Genomic DNA, 18,764 nt, shown 5'->3' with positions numbered 1-18,764 from the left:
TTCTCCCTGCTTCTCCCCTCTCACTGACTAAGGCAGGGACCTGGCCTGGGCAGACTGGCACGGAAAGGCAGCACATCTAAACAGAACTGAAAGGAAGAGGAAGAAGAGGAGGAGGGCGAGGGGAAGAAAAAGGAGGAAGAGAAGGGGGAAGGGGGAGGGAAAGGAACAAGAAGTGGAGGTCAGATCTGTCTCATGACCTTGGGGCCAACGTTGGCCCCTCTGGGCTGAACTCAGTGGCAGCATCACTGAAACTGGGCTTCCAGTCAGTGCCTGGCCTGATCAGACTCAAGGAAAGGATGCCATCAGGGTGGAAAAGCTAATGCCTTGAAAGGTATGGGGCCAGCAACCCCTGAGGGCCTGCAGTGTGCTGAAGTGTTGGGCCTTGATGGGAGCCTGCGCGCAGAGCTGAGAAGCAGGACCTGGCTCCCTGGAGAGGTTGGGAGGAGTGGTACAGCCCTGGCAGGCTGGGGAGCAGGCCTCCCGGTCTTTCACATTCCCCAGGTCCAGGTCAGGAAGGCTTAAGGAAGAAAAGACTAGAGGAGGCTGGAGGGAGACCATAGGGAGAGGCCACTGTCTGAGGCTGGGCCTGGGCTGGCCTGGACTCCCTCCCCAAGATGACCCCTTAGAGCCACAGCGAGACTGGTCCTGAGGAGGGTGGTACCTCTTGCTAAACCTCCCAACCCCCACCCTTCAGAGGGTAGGGGGTCCTCAGAGAAAACGTGGGAACCACAACCTGGGAGACCTCCAGATCCTGTCCAGCCTTGACCTCTCTGGGTCTCAGCTTCCCTCTCATAAAATGGCAGTGGTTGTCCCAATTTGCCTGGGATTTGGGAAGAAAAGGAGTCATCTGGGGTAAACTACCATGTACACTGCAGTGGGTGAGGTTGGGGCCTAACAGATTATAGAGGGGAGGCAGCCTCCTTCTCTTTCATGAAATGGCTTCTCTATCTTCCAGTCCTTGGGGGTAAGGACACTACAGGACACGAGGAAGGGAAGTTGAGATTCAGAGGCCAAGAATCGGGGGTCAGGGCTTGGGGGAGAGTGAGGCCCCATCAGGGGGAAGGAAGTGTACAAAACTGGAGCTTGTACAGAGATTGGAGGCTGGAGGCCCAGTCCTCATTCTAGGGTTCCCTTGAGGAGGGTCTGAGGGAAGAGGACCCCTGGCATTCCAGCATTTCCTGCTTTCCTGATTCCTGGGGTAAGTGAGCCACTTCTACAAGTGTGGCTGAGAGGCCCCTTAGGAAAATTCTGACCCGAACTCTTGGCAATAAAGTTGGTGACACATGACAACCGGCCTGGGCCAATTGCTCTGACTAGCACTGTGTTTTTAGATTGGTGGGCCTGAGTGGGGGTGTGTCCATGCATGCCTTTCTATCAGGATACTCCTTCTCTCCCTTCTCTCAGCTCTGCATGCCCAGGCCTCCTTGTGTATTACCTTCCAGAGGCCTGGTCCTCCAGGAGTCATGGAAGATGCTCCTGACAAACCTCAGCCTATATCCTTAGAGAGCTTGATCCAAAAGCAGTAAACCTACTCTTTTCCTATGTCCAAATTTCAGATCTCACGGAAGAGAGCTGATTGGCTCTAACTGGGTCACATGATGGCCATATGGGTAGATCACCAAAGACAAGGTGATAGAATGCCATGATTGGTCGGATGTGGGTCATAAGTCCATCTTTGCAGCTACAAAGAAGGTGGGACACTGTGATGGACAGTTTGGCCTGACCAAAGGGGTAGGAGTTAGGGCAGGGACAAACTCTCAGTGGCAGGGAGAAATGAGACAGGCAGCAACAATAGCGGGATGAAGGAGGAGTGTGTAAACACAGTGGCAGGACGTATAGTAGGTGCTCAGGCATCTCAGCCATATCCACGAGTGAAAGCGCATTGGGGTGAAACACAGGGCCTGCTGTGTGTGTGTGGCAACTGTGCAAAGGCTGGGAATAGAGGGACTGCTGGCAGCCAAGGTTGTGTGGGGAGTGGGGCCTGGGCTAGGGTCACCACTCTGCACCCACAGGCCTCCAGCTTCCCTGACTTCCTATGTGTCACTTGCTGCCTGTGCACTCAAGTGTGTGTGGGAGGGGGCGTGTCCTGCTAGCCTTGTGCTTCCAGGCAGGGTTCAAGCCTGATGCATCCATGTTCCCAGGGCCTGGCAATGCTGTGGGCCCTTCATAAGATGATCTGGGATAAATGAGTGAATGGGAGAGATTCTATTTCACAGTTCCAGGGGGAAATTTTCACACTGTTACTCTAGCTGCCTTTGGTTGGTACAATGTGGTTGTTGTTCAGTCACTCAGTAGTGTCCGACTCTGCGACCCCATGAACTGCAGCACGCCAGGCCTCCCTGTCCATCACCAACTCCCGGAGCTGCTCAAACTCATGTCCTTTGAGTCAGTGATGCCATCCAACCAGCTCATCCTCTGTCGTCCCCTTCTCCTCCTGCCTTCTATCTTTCCCAGCATCAGGGTCTTTTCCAATGAGTCAGCTCTTGGCATCAGGTGGCCAAAGTATTGGAGCTTCAGCTTCAGCAACAGTCCTTCCAATGAATATTCAGGGTTGATTTCCTTTAGGATTGACTGGTTTGATCTCCTTGCAGTCCAAGGGACTCTCAAGAGTCTTCTCCAGCACCACAGTTCAAAAGCATCAATTCTTTGGTGCACTGTGGTGACCCTGAATAAATGCGGGAAGAATCAAGGGGGTGGAAAGAGTCATATGGGGGTTTGGGGTTAGAATCTGTAGCTTATGGGAACCACAGGGGCTATGCGTTCAGGGGAGGCTCTGGAGCTGTGAGCCAAAGCAGGCAGGAAGGGGTAGTGATGGTCCTTCCTGCCTGATTCCTTCTCTCCAGATGTCCAAGTTACTCAAGACATCCAGGACCAAGGACCTTACCTTAAACTTGTCTCTCAGAGGCAGTTGCCAGGCAACAGCCCATGACTTGGACTAGGACTTCATACATCAACCTCAGCACCAGCAGAAAGGAGTCTGCAGGGCCTGGGACAAGGAAGCCAAGGGCCCAGGGCTACAGCCTTTTTCACCTCCAAGGAATGGGGGAGACAGAGGCCATTGTCCCATAGGGAAGTGACAGCCTGGGTTCCAAAGGACTCCAGACATGGAAGAAAGCACCCTAAAGACAGCAAGAACTCCAGTTATAAGGTGAGGGAAGTTGTGCAAGGCCACAGTCCCATCAAAACATCAAGGTGCTCCTCTGTGGCCGGCAGGCCCTGGTGATACTTGGTGAGTCTACTGGAAGGCCAGAGGGCAAACACATCCCTTAAATGTCACGAGACCTAAAGTCAGGAGACCTGGGTCGTAGGCCCACTCTGCCACAAACCTACCACGTGGCCTTGGCCATTCACTTGACCTCTTTGGGCAAATTTCCTTAAGTTGACAAAGGTTTTCCTGTGTGCAAGGCCCTGACACTGGACTGGTAGTACAGCGGAGGGAAACAGACATGGATCCCATGCTTGTGGCACTCACAGGCAGCCACACAGGTAACAGACCACTATCCAGTAGGAATGCTAGTGCAGTGTGCTCTGGAGGATCACAACTGTGGGGAGGGGTCTGTGTTGGGGGTGGCACTGAGAGCAGAGGGTGAGCCTGAGTGTGTCTGGCAGAGGGACAGTATGTGCTAAGGCCCTGGGGTCGGAGAAAGGCAGTGAATGAAAGGGAGAAAGGCCCAGTTCAGGGACAGAAGCTGTGTCAGACAGGACCTCCTAGGAAGTTAATTCCCATTGTGCATCAAATTCTGTCCCCCTCCCTCAAATTCATATGAAGCCCTAACCTCCAGTACCTCCAGATGTAACTTTATTTGGAAATAGGGTCCTTGCAGTCATAAGGAGTTCAGATGACGTCACCCTGGAGTAAGGTGGGTCTCTATTTCAGTATGACTGGTGTTCTTAAAAAAGGGAAGATCTGGACACAGACACAAGCATGGGAAAATGCTGGGTGATGCACCCACGAGTCAGAGCCAAAGACAGCCGGCAAACTACCAGAAGCTGGGAGAGATGTCTGGAACATGTCTGTCCTCTCAACCCTCAGAAGGAAGCAGCCTGAGGTGCCTGACACCTTGATCTTGATCTTCCAGCCTCCAGAACTATGAGAAAATACATTTCAGTTGTTTAAATCACCTAGTTTGTGGTAGTTCAGTCCAGCAGTCCTAGCAAACTAATACAATTACTACCTGCAAAACAGAGCCAGCAGCCCTGCCTCTCCTGGGCCTCTGGAAGACCTTGGACATTATCACTCATTCATGTCTTCATTCAACAAGTGTTTATAGAACAGCTGCCAAATGCAAAAAGTGGAAGGCAGAGAAATACAAGGTCTGTCTTCAGGGGCGAAGGAAGTTGCATTGAACATAAGAGATAAAGGGGTGGTTCTTAAGCCCCTGGAATCTGGAACTGTCTGGTTTTGAATCCTTGCTCATCCATTCACTAGCTGTTTGATTAACCTTTCTGTCCTCAGTTTCCTTTTCTCTGAGATGAAAATGAGGGTAGACATCTATGTTAAGATTATGTGAGTAGTACAATGCATTGTACAGGGCATCCCTGGTGGCTCAGACAGTAAAGAATCTGCCTGCAACATGGAGACCCAGGTTTGATTCCTGGGTTGGGAAGATCCCCTGGAGAAGGGAATGGCTACCCACTCCAGTATTCTTGCCTAAAAAATCCCATGGACAGAGGAGCCTGGTGGGCTACAGTCAATGGAGTCTCAAAGAGCTGGACACAACTGAGTAACTAGCACTTCACTTTCACAGTGCATTGTAGGTACTATGTATTAAATAAACCTATGTATTAAATAAAGCACTTTTGTGCTTTAACAAAAGTGACAAGCCATCCATGGGTGGGGGTGGAAGTCTCGTTGGAGGGGTTATAGCCCAGCCAAGCATCAAGAGGAAGCTGGAGTTTGTGCTCTGGGAAGAAGTGTGAAAGATGTTTAAAGTACTATTGAACAGCTCTCATACCCATTTTACAGCTGAAGACACTGAGGCCTGGGATGGTCACATGATTCACCCATGGTCACAGCACCAGAGGCAGACCAAGAACCCCATTTTCCTAGTCCCCAGTCCAGCGCCTATAGTTTTTAGAAACTATGAAAATGAAGGTGAGTGTGGCAGGAGTGATGCTGGGTGTGGGAAGAACTCAGAGGCCAATGGTGTCAGCTCCTTGGCAGCCACTGGTAGTGACAGGCGATGTCCTTGAGCAAGACTCAGCAGCATGAAGGGCAGCCCAGGCCTCTGGATTGCTGATGTCAGGACAGAGAGGGGCAGTGATGTCACCATGCTGCTGGCGGGCAACAAGATGGACTTGGCCAACGAGAGGTAGGTGACCACTGAGGAGGGCAGCACACCAAAGAACTGAGCACTGTGTTCATCGAGAAAAGCACAAAGACAGGCTACAACATGAAGCACCTCTTCCGACCTGTGGGCTTGGCTCTGCTTGGAATGGCAAATGTCCAGGAGAGAAGCAAAGAAAGGATGGCCAACATCAAGCCGGACAAACTCCAGGAGCCCCTGGCCAGCAAGGGTGGCTGCTTCCACTAATGCAGCCTGGCCTTCCTTTGACACTGTTCATTTGTTGTGACCTCGGTTGTGTTCTAGAAGCCCAGCCCAGCCACCCTCCAGCCAGCCCTGCCACCCTCCAGCAGCCCTGCCACCCTCCAGCAGCCATGCAGCCTTGGCATAGGCCTGTCTAGCAGGCTAAGGTGCTCTGCACACAGGAGTGAACATCACTGATGTATTTGAGCACACACAAGTGCATGGAGGGCAATGCCACTCCTCACTTTTTCACAAGCTCAAAGACAGCGCTTGGAGACACATTTGGCGACCTCCAGGGTCCCAGACACCCCAGGTCCTGGCTCACATAGCCCAGGGACACAGCCTGCAAACAGCCAGGAGCTCCTACCCTCTGGCCATCTTGTAAACAGGAAGGGAAAATGAAGCCTGCAGTCGTACAGGGCCTCTCTGATCTGCTCTCTGCTTTAATGACCAGGAAACAAGTCAATATTTGCACACGGGAACGACTGGCCCTGCTGTGCTTGGTCAGCATGCCCAGAGCCTACTTGGTTTCACCACCTGTAAGAACAGGGGTTATCTCTGTGCTCCGGATCATCGGACAGGGCAGGTTCCTCCTCCTGGATGACCATGATAAATGGCAGCAATTACTGCGAGAACAAAGCAAACACACAATGATCACTGCAGTGGGTGGCAGTGACAGGTGAGCTCTCTGCCATACAATCTGTTTCGAACCTCACAGCCACCGCTTCTTAGCTCTGTGTGCCTTTGGGCCAGGCTCGAAACGTCTTGGAGCCTCAGCTTCCACATCCATAAAACGGGCTCAGCAGCCCTGACCTTCGCAGGACTGGGAGGCGGCGGCGCGTTCGCTTCGGCTGAGGCCAGCGCCGGGCTCTGTGTCCAGCAGGGGGCGCCGAGTAACCCTCCCCTCTCCCCTTGGCTCCCTCCAGCAGCTCCACTCGGCAGAACTCGGCTCTACTCGGCATCATTCGGTCAGACCCGGCTATGATCCGCCAGACCCGCTTGACTCGGCTGGACTCGGCTCCGCTCGGCCAAGTTCGGCTTCGCTCGGTTCTGCTCGGCTCCACCGGAGCTGAACTCTCAAAGGCCCCTCCCCGGCGCCGCTGCGGCTGCCTTCGCCCATCTCGTGTTGGGCTTCTGGCTTACAGGCGCGGTGGCCGGAGCGAAGACGCCGGCTGCTTACTTTGTGGCCAGGGTCTGTTCTAGCAGAGCCCTGGGTGTTGCCAAGAGCGGCCGCAGCTGGCGGCAGTTTTTCCCAGGGTTTGAGCCCGAAGTGGGGGTGGGGGGTGTTGGGGCTCCCCCGATTTGGGGGTGGGGGAGTCGCGCCCCTTAATTTGGCCGAGAGAAGTGGGAGGTGGCAGTGGCCTCCCGCGTACCTTGCCCGCCCCGTCATCTGGCTCTGCCCCTGGTCGGCCGTGAGGAGGAGCCAGTTGGCGCACCTGCTTCCCTGAGCCTCAGTTTCCCGCTGTATAACCACCGTCCTTGCCAGGGGCCCAGGAGGGCTGGGATGGGGCTGGCTCTTCCTTTCTGTAGGCCTCTTGGGGATTCGGTTTCCCCTTCTGTTAAATGGGCTTAAACTCGCCCAAGTCAGATGAACACCTGCAGGACAGACGTGGGTTGCTGAGAAAGCCCAGGACGGACAAATGGAGTCCGGAGAGCGAAGTTCACCCTCGACTACTCAGCTGGTCGAAGGAGGGCTCTGCAGATCCAGGAAGCCGAGTAAGCTAGCAGCTTGGGAGAGCGATGGTCCCATTGGACCCCCTACCCACGTTGTTGGAAGAAGTGAGGGAACAAGCGCATCTCAGTGGGCCCTCCATCTTCCCCCTCCCCCCGCCCCAGCTCCCTAAGAAGGGGATGAATGGGGTACATCAGAATGCCCGGGTGGCGTCGGATAGGTCCCGGGCTCCATGACTTTCCCCAGTGGGGGGCGCTCACGGTTTCCTTTGTTTAGTTTCTTGGTGACTGCCCTAGAACAGTTATTAATAGATCGGTGACTTGCCATACATCACTTGCATAGCTGACTCCAGGAATCCTGTTTTCTGTTCTATCTCACTTTATGACGGGCACATTTTATTTTTAAAAAATGCATGAAGGGTTCTTGTTGCAAGTACCAAGTGTCACTATTTTTATATCTTCGGCCAAAGTTTGGGCTGGAAGGTGGGTGTGGCTAGGAGCTTGGTTCTGCGAGTCAGTGAGTGAGCCTGTGTCTCAGATGTGTGCCTGAGGAGAATGGGCTAATGTCCTCACCATATTCAGGATTTAACCCGGGAGAAGCGCTGGTTGGTGGCCAGTGTATATCCCGTTGGATATCCTGCCAGGCTGCTCAGATGGTCTTGGTCTCCTCATGTCCCTCTGGCCCAGGAACACCAAGGCTCAGAGGTCGGGGGACGTGGCCAAGGTCAACAGAGCTGGAAGGAAGTGGAGCTGAGATGTAACCCAGTCTTGTCTGACCCAGGGCTGTGACTCTGTCTCCAAGCTACCTGGGCTGCTGTGGAGAGCTGCAGAATGGCTGGGAGACTAAGGGCTCATGCACAAATGGGGAAATTTTCCGGATGATGGATGAGAGTGGGAGGAAGAATATTATTAAAGTTGTGTATAACATTCCAGAGTCCAACCGTCTTGTCTGCCCCGCCCCGCATCACAGCCAGCTGCCTGGGTGCTGGGGGTGGGGACAAGGGGCCCTTTTCTGGGGCATTGACCACAGCTGGGAGTCAAAGAAGCTGGACCTAGAACTTGGTGAGAATGGTTTTCTTGTTCAGACCTCAGCCTCCTCACCTGTTAAGTGAGATGAGGCTCCTTCTTTTTTCTTCCCCCAATATATATACCTAGTTTATTAAATTTATATAGCAAAGTTAAGTCATCAAAATGACATTAGCACCTTCCTATGGCATTCCAGAGACAGTGTGTAAAATATAACGGGCTCAAATGTGTGATTAGTCCCTCAGTTGTGTCCAACTCTTTGCGACGTCATGGACTGTAGCCCGCCAGGCTTCTCTGTCCATAGAATTCGCCAGGCAAGAATACTGGAGTGGATTGCCATGCCCTCCTCTAGGTGATCTTCCTGACCCAGGACTCAAACTGTGGTCTCCTGCATTGCAGGCGGATTTTTTACCAGCTGAGCTATGGATCAGATGTGTAGTATGGATGTTTCCAATTCTTTTCTACAAAGGATTGCTTTAACATCTACTTGGAATTCTGTACCACTTTTAATAACTAATGTAACACTTCCCTTAAAAAATATTATTTTCTGACTCTTTGGAGAAGACCTTGATGTTGGGGAAGATTGGAGGCAAAAGAAGAGGGTGGCAGAGGATGAGAAGGTTAGGTAGCATCACTGACATGATGGACATGCATTTGAGCAAACTCCGGGAGACAGTGAAGAACAGGGAAGCCTGGCACGTTGCTGTCCATGGGGTCACAGAGAGTTGGACACAACTTAGCAACTGAACAACAATGTTATTTTCCAAACCTTTGAGTTGAGGCTCCTTCTCTGCAGAGGGCCTGTTGAGCGTGGCAGGATCACAAAATGGGCCCTGGACCAAAGCAGTCCTGTGTCCCCACCCTGCCTCTCTGCATCCCTCATCCCTTTGTCCTCAGATGCTAGGCTTTCTAAGCCAGATCTCTGAGAGACAGCCAGGAGCCGTGTCTGCCTCCAGTGCTGCTGATTCAGCCCTTTTCCCTCTGGTGGCAGCAGCGAGGGGAGGGAGGAGAGGGCGGTTCCCCTTACTTCCCTCCCTCTGCAGCCCTGGCTCAGTGCCCTGGGAATGCTGCCTGGGGCAGGGCCACATAGAGGGCACAGCTAGTGTGGACCTGATAGCTTTCCCAGGGTCTACAGTCCTTCCATCTGTGTTCCTTTGGGCTGCTTTGGACCCCTAAATAGGCCTGGATGGGGGGCACTCCAGGTGGGCTTGCGAGAGGGAAGCAACACAAAGCCAGAAGTTGGGAGAGTCCGGCTCTCGGCTCTCCTCCCAACTTAGACTCTAGTCTGCTGTGTGACCTTGAGCCAAAGACTTGCCGTCCCTGAGCCACAGTGTTCCTGCTGGACAGAATAAGGGATTGGATTAGATCACCCCTAAGGGTCCTTCCAGGCCTGGATATTCTGCTATGTGATTATCCCCCCGAAGTAATAGAAAAACAGAAGCTCAGAGACAAGAGATGGTCAACAACACACAGCCAGGACTGTTCCCTCCTTCCCACTTTGCCCAGCTGTGAGTGGGGCCTGCGGGTTAACGCCCAAAGCCCCAGACTTCAATAAACCCCCCTTAGGTCACTGCACTCCTGTGCCACCTGAGAGGCACAATGTCACCACCTCTCTCTGCCCAGGGGCCAGACCCTGAACTGCAGCCTTTGAACACAACTGTACCCAGTTGGGTCACCGTGGGAACTCCTTCCATTCTGTAGGGTTGAGGTTCCTCTTCACTAACTGTGTGACCCTGGGTGAGTCATATCAGCTCCACCATTAGCTCCTTTTCCCAAGGCTGGGGTAAGAAGAGTAGAAATAATGGATGTTAATACCCTTTGGGTGACAAAAGCCCCCCTGAAGATCAAGTCTGGCACAGGCAGTCAGTACTCAACAAATACAGAGGGGGCAGGAGGGAGAGAGACCTGTCAGAGAGTCTTTGTACAGGGGTCTCTGGCCCAGGGAGCCAGGACTGCAGCCTTTGCAAAGCCTCCTGCAGCCTAACCAGAAGGAAGCAGAGGCAAGACCCTTCCTGGGGCCCTGGGGTCTTCTGTACAGGCTGCCTTCCTGCAAACTTGAGAGTTATTTCTCTAGAAGACCAGGAAGATGGATAACCATGACAGAATTTCCAGGCAGAGTAGGACTTTTTTATCCATTGGGAGTGGAGCTACTGACCTCGTTGCCACCCTTAGCTGATCCCCAAGGAGATGTGACCATCACTCAACAAACACTAAGCCTCCCCCTGTGACTGGCATGGATGAGGCTGGGGACTGGAGTTCTACAGAAAACCAGGGTCTGACAGGGGAAAGGACTGGCCAGTGGGTGCCCGAGCCAGGATTTGAACCTGCGGCCTCTGGGCTGGTGCCCATGCCCTCTGTATGCCTCCTGCCTTGGTGATTCAGGACTAAGGAGCCCTTCAGCTTAGTCTGGAGCCTTCCCCTTTCTGAGCAACTTAGGGGGCTCCTGCCCTTACCCTTTCCAGGGCTTGATTTCCCAGCTCGCATATCAGGAACCTCAGACCCCCTTCCTGCTGGAAATGTATAGGGTCTCTGAATTAAACAAGACTCTCTAGGACTACCAAAGAGTTAAGCAAAGGCAATCCACCAGCTCCCTTCATCTCCGCAGAACCTAGAGGCTGGAGGGGAGGGAGCAGGGAGGAGGGGCAGGGGGAAGCCAGGCTGCTCCCTCCGCCCTCCCTCCCTCCCTCCTCGCTGCCTCCATCCCTTCCTCCCTCGCTCCTGGGCCAGCCCGCCAGACCTGGGGGTCTGGGCCAGCAACAAGTTATTATCATCATCGTAAACATGGATCAAGGAGACAGAGGCTGCCGGGAGGCCCGGGGTCCATGAACTGCTGTTCGAGGCTGCCGGACCCTGAGTGAGTGATGGGAGGTCCTGCGGCTTCCTCCAGCAGGGCCGAGGGGGCTGGGGTCAGAGCCTGGGATGCCTCTCCTTCCTCCTCTCTTCCTGGACATACATCAGGGCCCTGCTCTCTCTCTGACCCCGGCCAGCCCCTCTAGGCTCTCTCCTCCCCATCCCTTCCTCTGACTGAGACTTTTAGCGCTGGTGAAGGGCTGCCCTCCCCCGATGCTCCTGGCTTGTGCCCACTCGTGCCTGGACGGGCACTGAATCTGCTCCAGCAGGGCCTGACTCTCCCTCGACCCCCAAGAGGCCCCAGCTCCATAGTGGAGGCAGCAGGGACCCCCGAATCACCCCCACAGCATGGTCCTTCCACTTGATGCCTGCATGACACCCTCCCCCAGGGACAGCCAGTGACCACGGCTGTGGTTATTACTTTTGTTAAAGGCTGCTTTGCTTCCTGCTTCCTGCGTCCCCCTCCCCCCGCCCCAGGTCACAGTTCTGTGTCACAGATATTTTGACTCCCAGCTGTCTGGCCCAACAGAAGTGTCCCCAAACCATGCCAGTTCTCTGGGAACAGTTCTGCTCTTCCTGTCCCATGCAGGACTAGGGGAGAGGTCTTGTTGGGCAGCAGAGAGAGGAACAAAAGTTTAATTAAGAGTCTTTTACCAGACAGGTGACTTTCCTGCTTTTAAATCCTCCCAAATAACCTGGTGGGGGAGGTGGTGTTGTTTCCTCCTTGTAAAATGTTAAGGAGCACGAAGCCCAGAGAGGTTGAGCCACTAGCCTTAGGACACACAGCTTGCAAACCATTCTGGAATCTCAGGTCTGATTCTAAAGTCTCACATCTGTGGCCAGGAAAGAGGGGGTTCTGCTCTTCTCAAAACTGCTGGGATGTGTATTATAATTTACAAATAAAAGGTAAGGGTGATAATCTTGGCCAGAGGGGCTACTGTTCCCTGAAGACCTGACCTGCCTTATTGAGCAGAACCAGGAAACCAGCACAGGGTAGGGGTGGGGAACGAGGTCACCTCCAGGAGAGGGTGATGACTCTGGAGGCTGCTGCCCAGTGCTACGACCCAGCTCTGGGGAGCGGGGAGTGGGAGGGGGCTGGTGCAGGGAGTGCTCCTGCCCCTTTAAGACCCAACTCAGTGCTCAGGTTAGGATAGAAGGACATTTAAAAAAAATAGTAATAATTTTACCTTCTCTATGTGTATTAACCACAGAAAAATATTTTTGAATTCTACTAAATGTTACAGGAGAACAAAAAGGAAATAAACAAAGAAACGCCAGAAGTGTAAAAACCAATCTGGTTTCAAAAAACGAGTTTCTGATCCTGCGATAACATGTGCCAGGCCCCAAAGACTGCCACCACCTCGGAAGCTCTTTGCCTGGCTTCCTGCCCACCAGCCCGGCTTGTCTCCAGTCACTGCTGTCCAGGCTACCTTCTGCCCCTCCTCTGGAACTCTGGATCCCTTCCTGGACAAAGCCAAAGACAGATCCTCACAAATCCTTGGACTTCCTTGTTCCTTTTAAATTTTCCAGAACTTCTGGGTTCTGTCCCTTAATTCCAAATTACCACCCTAGCAGCTGATTGGCAGGTCTAAGATGATTGACATGTCTAAGTTATTGACACAACCACCTTCCAATGAATTTTGCTCTCTCCTGCTCCCTCCCTATAGGGCTTCTTGGGTGAGGCTGAGTTGTGTAAGTTGTTGACTGCACAAAGATGTTGAGCAAGGAGGTGGGCTGACACCAGCTACGTACCTTCAGTGTTGCATGACTGTTGGGACTTCTTTTGTCTGTTTCTAATTAGTCTGTCCCAAGGGGCTCCTTCTTCTAACTTGTATTCCATTGACTATGGAGTCAGTGACAGGAAAACAAGGCCGGGGGAGATTGGGAGTGTGGGAAAAGCATTTTGCAGTCTCATTGGCTATGTCACGTGGGCAGCAGGGCATCTTCCTCACCCACCCCAGCAAAGACCACCCCAGCAAAGGACCCTCATCTTCAGAGGGGGTCCTCCTTCGTGTGTGGCAGAAACCTCCAGGGGCTGGAGACTCAGACTCCAGGCCCTGCTCTATCGCAGGTCTCTTTGTGAACTTGGAGAACTTGTCTTCCTGTTTAGGCCTCAGTCTTCTTGTCTGTTAAATGGGGCACCAGTGCTCCCTCCCTGGGTTACATCAGGAACACCCATGCTAGGCATCAGCAGAGTGTAGACCTTCAGGTAACTATTCCCGTCCTTCCTTCCTGCTCCAGGTCGCCATGGGGATGGCTGCCCTGGGCCTCCTCTGGGCAGCGCTCCTGCTCCCTCTCTTGGTGTCTGGACTCTCCACCGAGGAGCCCACCTCTGGGGAAGCTGTGGCCTCCAGTTCCCCTGGGCACTGTCGACGATGCTGTGACTCTGAAGACCCCATGGTCCTTGCCGATGCTGCGCACGCGTCCTCAGCCCCTCCGTCTGCCCTCCCGTATGTGCTGCCTGAGGTCAGGCCCTACATTAACATCACCATCCTGAAGGGTGAGGACCCATACAAGACTCGGGCTGGACTGGCCTGGTTGGCGTCAAGGAGGGCATGTGGGAAGGTCTCTTCCTGGGCCTGGAGGAGGTGAGGTGAGAGGAGCAGGAGAAACCAGGACAGAAAACTGTCTCAGACCCTTTCTTTCATTCACACATTATATTGAGTGCCCACCATGTGCCAGGATCATTCTGAATTCTGGGAGGGAGTGTGTACAAACCAGACAGAGATGCCGTGTCTGTGGAGCTTCTGTCCTAGTGGGGAAGGCAGACAATGAACAATAAACATATCACCCAAGTTAAAGAGATGGATGGTGATAAATGCCAAGGAAGTGCTGAGGTGAAAAAGGTAAGGGAAGCAGCACTGGGAGTGCAGGTGTGGCGCACAGGCTGCATATTGAATGGGGGCGGTTGGTCAGGGGAGGTCTCCCTGAGAAGGTGGGGAAGAAGTCATGTAGATACCTGGGGGAAGAGCATTCCAGGCAGAGTGAATAGCAGGTCACTCTATTCACAGAGTGAATAGTGGACCTGGTATGTTCAAGGAGCAGGGGACAAGAGGAGGAGCTGAGGTTAGACACAAAATGTGGGTTTCTTCTCTGAGGGAGATAGGGAGCAAGGGAGGGGTTGAGCAGACAAGGGGCCTGACCCGGCTTAGGTTTCAAATGGATCCCTCGAATTTCTCCTGGAGACTAGATGATGGGAGAGAAGGCTAGAAGTGGGGAGAGCTGTGGGGACCCCCTGAGCCGTTCAAGGGAGAGCTGACTCCCTGTCCTCTAAGACCAGACCCCAAGAGAGCTCCTTCTGCTGTTGGGGGCTGCGAGCAGCTGGTCACTCCTGGGGCCAGGTCCTTGACATCCTTACCTCCATCTTTGCTCACAACAGCACCATGAGGGTGGTACACTTCACCCTCCCACTTTGCAGATGGGGAAAACTGAGCTTCCGAGAGAGGAGGAGATCTTCTGGGGTCACGCCACTGTCAGGGGCAGAGCTAGGATTTATGGGGAGGGATGCAGAGGACCACTCCACTCCGCGGATCTGAGACTCTCTCTTCCTCTCCCTGCTTTTCTCACCACCTCACACATCACCGCTTCCCCAAGGCCAGCAGAGCCCTCCATGTGAGGTTAACAAGGTACCCGGGTGTTGACAGTACCTCCCCGTCACTGTTCTCCGTAAAATCCCACGTCACCTCTTCCGTTAGGGGGGCGGGCGTCTGCTGTGGCGGAAGGCACCTGGCACCTTCCCTGGGTCCCAGCCCCAGCTCCTCGGCTTCCTCGCTGTGTGGGGCAGCAGGGTCTCTTCTTCCTGAGCTCACTGTGTCATGTATAAACTATGACTACAATCCCTCGGGACTGGGATGAAGAAAGTGCTCTGCAAACTGTAAAGTGCAGGGCATGTGATGAGGTAGTTGCTTCACCAGTGGGGCTGGCGAGGAAGACTTCTGCAGAGACCTTGACCCCCTCCTCCTTGCTTATTTCCAGGCTTCTCCTCCGAGGGCCTGTGCCCTCTTTTCTGCCCCTTCTTCCCCTCTTCCTAGCAACATCGCTGTGGTCAGAGGGGGCCCCGGGAGAACATAGGGCTGTCCATTTCATTCAAAGGGATGTGGCTGACAGTGATTACTGGCACTGTGACTGGCAGCAGCGAAATATTTGGGATCTGTTTCCTCAAGAAGCACAGCTTCCCAGGTGGCTCAATGGAAAAGAATCTGCCTGCCAATGTAGGAGACCTGGGTTCGATCCCTGGGTCAGGAAGATCCCCTGGGAAGAAATGGCAACCTACTCCACTGTTCTTGCCTGGAAAATCCCATGGACAGAGGAGCTTGGCAGGTTATAATTTCATAGGGTCACAAAGAGTCGGACATGACTGAAGCGACTTAGCATGCACAGTGGGGCTTCCCTGGTGGCTCAGTGGTAAAAAATCCACCTGCAGGAGATGCGGATTTGATCTCTGGGTCGGGAAGATCCCCTGACAAAGAGAATGGCAACCCACTCCAGGATTCTTGCCTGGAGAATCCTATGGAGAGAGGAACCTGGTGGGCTACAGTCCATGAGGTCACAAAGAGTTGGACACGACTGAAGCAACTTAACTTGCATGCATGCCGCCCTGCTCCTAAGCCGTGCCATGCCACCCAGGTGAGTCCCTTCACCTCCCTACGAATGGCGGTGGACATGGTGTCTCCTTTAAAGGGTCATTTGGGGCAGTGATGCCTGGCCTTCAGTAGATGCTCAGTAAATGGTGGTTCCTCTGGCCTACCTTCTCTCGGCCAGGGTAGAGCCTTCTGCAGATGCTTAGAAGCAGCCCTGGACACCTGCCCTGACTTTTCCTCTTCTTGTCCCCACAGGTGACAAAGGGGACCGAGGCCTGCTGGGCTCACCTGGGAAGCTGGGCAGGGAGGGTCCCCGGGGGGACCGTGGCCCCCAGGGCATCAAGGGTGCCAAGGGGCAGGCGGGCAGCCCTGGCAGTCCATGCCAGACGCGCTTCTCTGCCTTCTCGGTGGGCCGCAAGGCAGCCCTGCACAGCAGCGAGGGTTTCCAGCCGCTGCTCTTTGACACGGTCTTCGTGAACCCTGACGGGCACTTCGACCTGGCTGCCGGCCAGTTCGTCGCGCCACTGCGTGGCCTCTACTTCTTCAGCCTCAATGTGCACAGCTGGAACTTCAAGGAGACCTACGTGCACGTGGTTCACAACGACAAGGCGGCCGTCATCCTGTACGCGCAGCCCAGCGACCGCAGCATCATGCAGAGCCAGAGCGTGATGTTGGCTCTGGCGCCGGGCGACCGCGTCTGGGCACGGCTCTTCAAGCGCGAGCGCGAGAATGCCGTCTACAGCGACGACATCGACACCTACATCACCTTCAGCGGCCACCTCATCAAGCCCGAGGACGACTAGTGCCTCCCCTGGGGCAGCTCTGGCCTGGGGTGGCTGTGGGCAGGTCTGTCTCCTGTGGGGGCCTTAGTTTGCCCATCTGTAAAATGGGCCCCTGACCTGGCATTCTGGGCAGCCTTCCTCCTCTTTGTTTCCCTCCATCACCCCTCCTAGTCTGTTCCTGCCTCTCTCCTTTTGAACGTTTTAAGAACCCTCCTAACCTCCATCTTCTAGAACTTTCCCAACCTTGTAGACCAGCCACTTTCAAACTTGAATGTGATACAAATCACTGGGGCATTGTGCTGAAATGCAGAGTCTGATTTAGCAGGTGTGGAGTGCGCCCAGGATTCAGCATTTCTAGTACGTTCCTGAGTAATGCCGGTGCTGCTGGTCTCTGGAACCCCATTTGAGTAACCATGTCCTACAGCTTTCACAACATTTTGGTACTTTCCGAACATTCTGGAATCTTCCCAACATCCTTAAATTTCATCTTTCTAGGATACTTCCTCCTCTTGTCCCTTGCAACCTCTCCCTTCTCTCTGAACTCCTGTCTGCCCCTCATATGCACACCCATAGTGCGTTTATTCAGTCGCTGAACATTCACTGATCACCCTCTCTGGGCCCGCCTCAGGGAAGCCTGAGGCGAAGCAGACACAGGCCCTGCTTTCAGTGAGCGCCCAGTCCAGCCGGGGAGGGGAGACACGGAGGATCCTAAAAACAGCCCCAGAGAACTTCTCGGGGCTGTGATCATATAATCTGTGTTCTGGGCGTTCAGGCACTGTGGCCTCTCATTACCCACCACTCCCCAAGGCTGACAGGTTAGTGTACTGAGATGAAATGGGTATTCTCTGCCTGTTCCTTCCTTTTCTGCCCCATGCCCATCTTTAAAGCAAGCCCAGAGGGACCTTGGTCAGGGGACAGGTGCTATCAGGAGAGGACCCAGGGGTTTGGAGGCATTCTGGGGTAAGGCATCCCCTGAAGAAGGAAGCCCAGACCAAGCTCCCTACACAGCTGGGATGGATGCCTGCGAGGGCTCCTGCCCCCCACCACCCTCAGGGCATGCCCTCCCTGCCCTGCTCCCTGGTGCTGTCAGGGCCGTGCACAGCCCTCTCTGCCAAAGCTGCCTGGGCCTCCGTCCTCCCAGGCTCCCCACCACTGTCAGACACTGACGTCTGTCCCCAGGTGCTCTGACCTCCTTGGTGCCCCTCGCCAGCCCATGCCGCTGGCCCTCCACACTCTGTTAAGGTGCTGAGGCCCTGCTGCCCAGCAGAGCTGCCTCTGGCTGCTGCTGCAGTTACAAATGCCACTGCCGGGCAATGAGTCAGGAAGGAGGGCACCGGGCTTTGGACCCCTCAGCTGGTCTGGGGAACTGAAGCCAGTCATGTTCCAGGTCATTCCGGGGACTCTCCTCTGAGCCATGATGCTGAGGGAGGCACTGGGAGAGGCTGAGGCCAATTGAGGGACACCAGGACGTCTGTCCTTTCCCTCCTCCCAGGGTGGGTCAGCCTGGAGGCCCCCAGCCATCCCTTTCCCCAGCCCCAGGTGGCCTGAACCTCTCCCTAAAGGGAGACAGCCTCTGCCCATTGGTGCTTGTGCAGACTCGGGGGCAGAGGCGACCCCGGCAGTGGTCTCTGGTGCTTACTCCTAGCCAAGGGAGCCATGGCCACGTGGCTGGGGGGTGGCAGCAGGGCCTGACCTGGTGCCGTGAAGGCCGGTCCTGTGCAACAGCCCCAGCATCCCCAACCTGACTTCACCCCTGCCCTGCTTAACCAGTGTGATTAAAGGTTTTATGTCTTCTTGGCAACTCCAGTTGATTGTTTCTGCTCTGTTTTCTTGGCCCACCTTGGGAGGCCAGTGCGTCCCATTCTGCTGAGCCCAGGTTCAGGGCTCCAGAGGGACCAAGGCAGTCCAGGGATCTACTGTGCTCCCCAGCCACAAAGAAGATAGCGCCCCCGGTCACTCACCCAGCCTGTGCGCCTTGGAGGCAGTGGAGCCAGCTGAGTCTGCTGTGCCGCTCCCTGGCTGTGGCCTTGGGAAAGTCCCCATGTCTTTGAGCCTCAGTTTCCTTGTCTGGTAAAATGGGAATGCTGATTGTCCCCTTTATGAGGGTGGCCATAAGGATTAGAAGAGAGGTTGCCTAGTGAGAGCAGTGTTCATCCTTGGAGCCACAACTATTGAGCACCTACTGTGTGCTGGGTACCCTACTAAGCTTGGAGGCTTCAGTGGAGGGGGGCATAATCCATCACCCCCCAGTGGAGAACACCCATGGAGTTTATGTTCTAGTGAGGCCCTTGGACATGCAGAACAAACCACAGATCCTCACTTGGGAC

General features: G+C 54.4%; 1 protein-coding gene across 2 annotated transcripts; it reads left to right on the top strand.

Moving 5' to 3' along the window:
• Window positions 1-168: 168 nt before the first annotated feature.
• C1QTNF6 (C1q and TNF related 6) lies at window positions 169-18,237 on the top strand. 2 transcript variants are annotated; one of them, XM_088837209.1, is made up of 3 exons: window positions 169-1,198; window positions 13,317-13,575; window positions 15,911-18,237. In XM_088837209.1, exons 2-3 carry the CDS (start codon window positions 13,323-13,325, stop codon window positions 16,456-16,458), a joined length of 801 nt encoding a protein of 266 aa, XP_088693335.1. In that variant the 5' UTR covers window positions 169-1,198; window positions 13,317-13,322; the 3' UTR covers window positions 16,459-18,237. The 2 variants fall into 2 exon arrangements, with proteins under 2 accessions (XP_088693335.1, XP_055252131.2); XM_055396156.2 differs by lacking the exon at window positions 169-1,198 and adding an exon at window positions 10,919-11,079.
• Window positions 18,238-18,764: the final 527 nt, after the last annotated feature.

The sequence above is a fragment of the Moschus berezovskii genome, chromosome 6 (genome assembly GCF_049115385.1).
Source record: "Moschus berezovskii isolate FMDL1 chromosome 6, NW_MosBer_1.0, whole genome shotgun sequence".
Classification (NCBI taxonomy): Eukaryota; Metazoa; Chordata; class Mammalia; order Artiodactyla; family Moschidae; genus Moschus; species Moschus berezovskii.
Note: the sequence above shows the minus strand (reverse complement) of the source record. Positions and strands in the feature narration are given on the sequence as shown.

What these genes read in the sequence shown, in the direction of transcription:
- C1QTNF6 (XM_088837209.1), top strand. Translation starts at nt 13,323, where the DNA reads ATGGGGATGGCTGCCCTGGGCCTCCTCTGGGCAGCGCTCCTGCTCCCT. An exon ending in TAACATCACCATCCTGAAGG is followed by an intron (nt 13,576 to 15,910) that starts GTGAGGACCCAT and finishes TTGTCCCCACAG; the next exon opens with GTGACAAAGGGGACCGAGGC.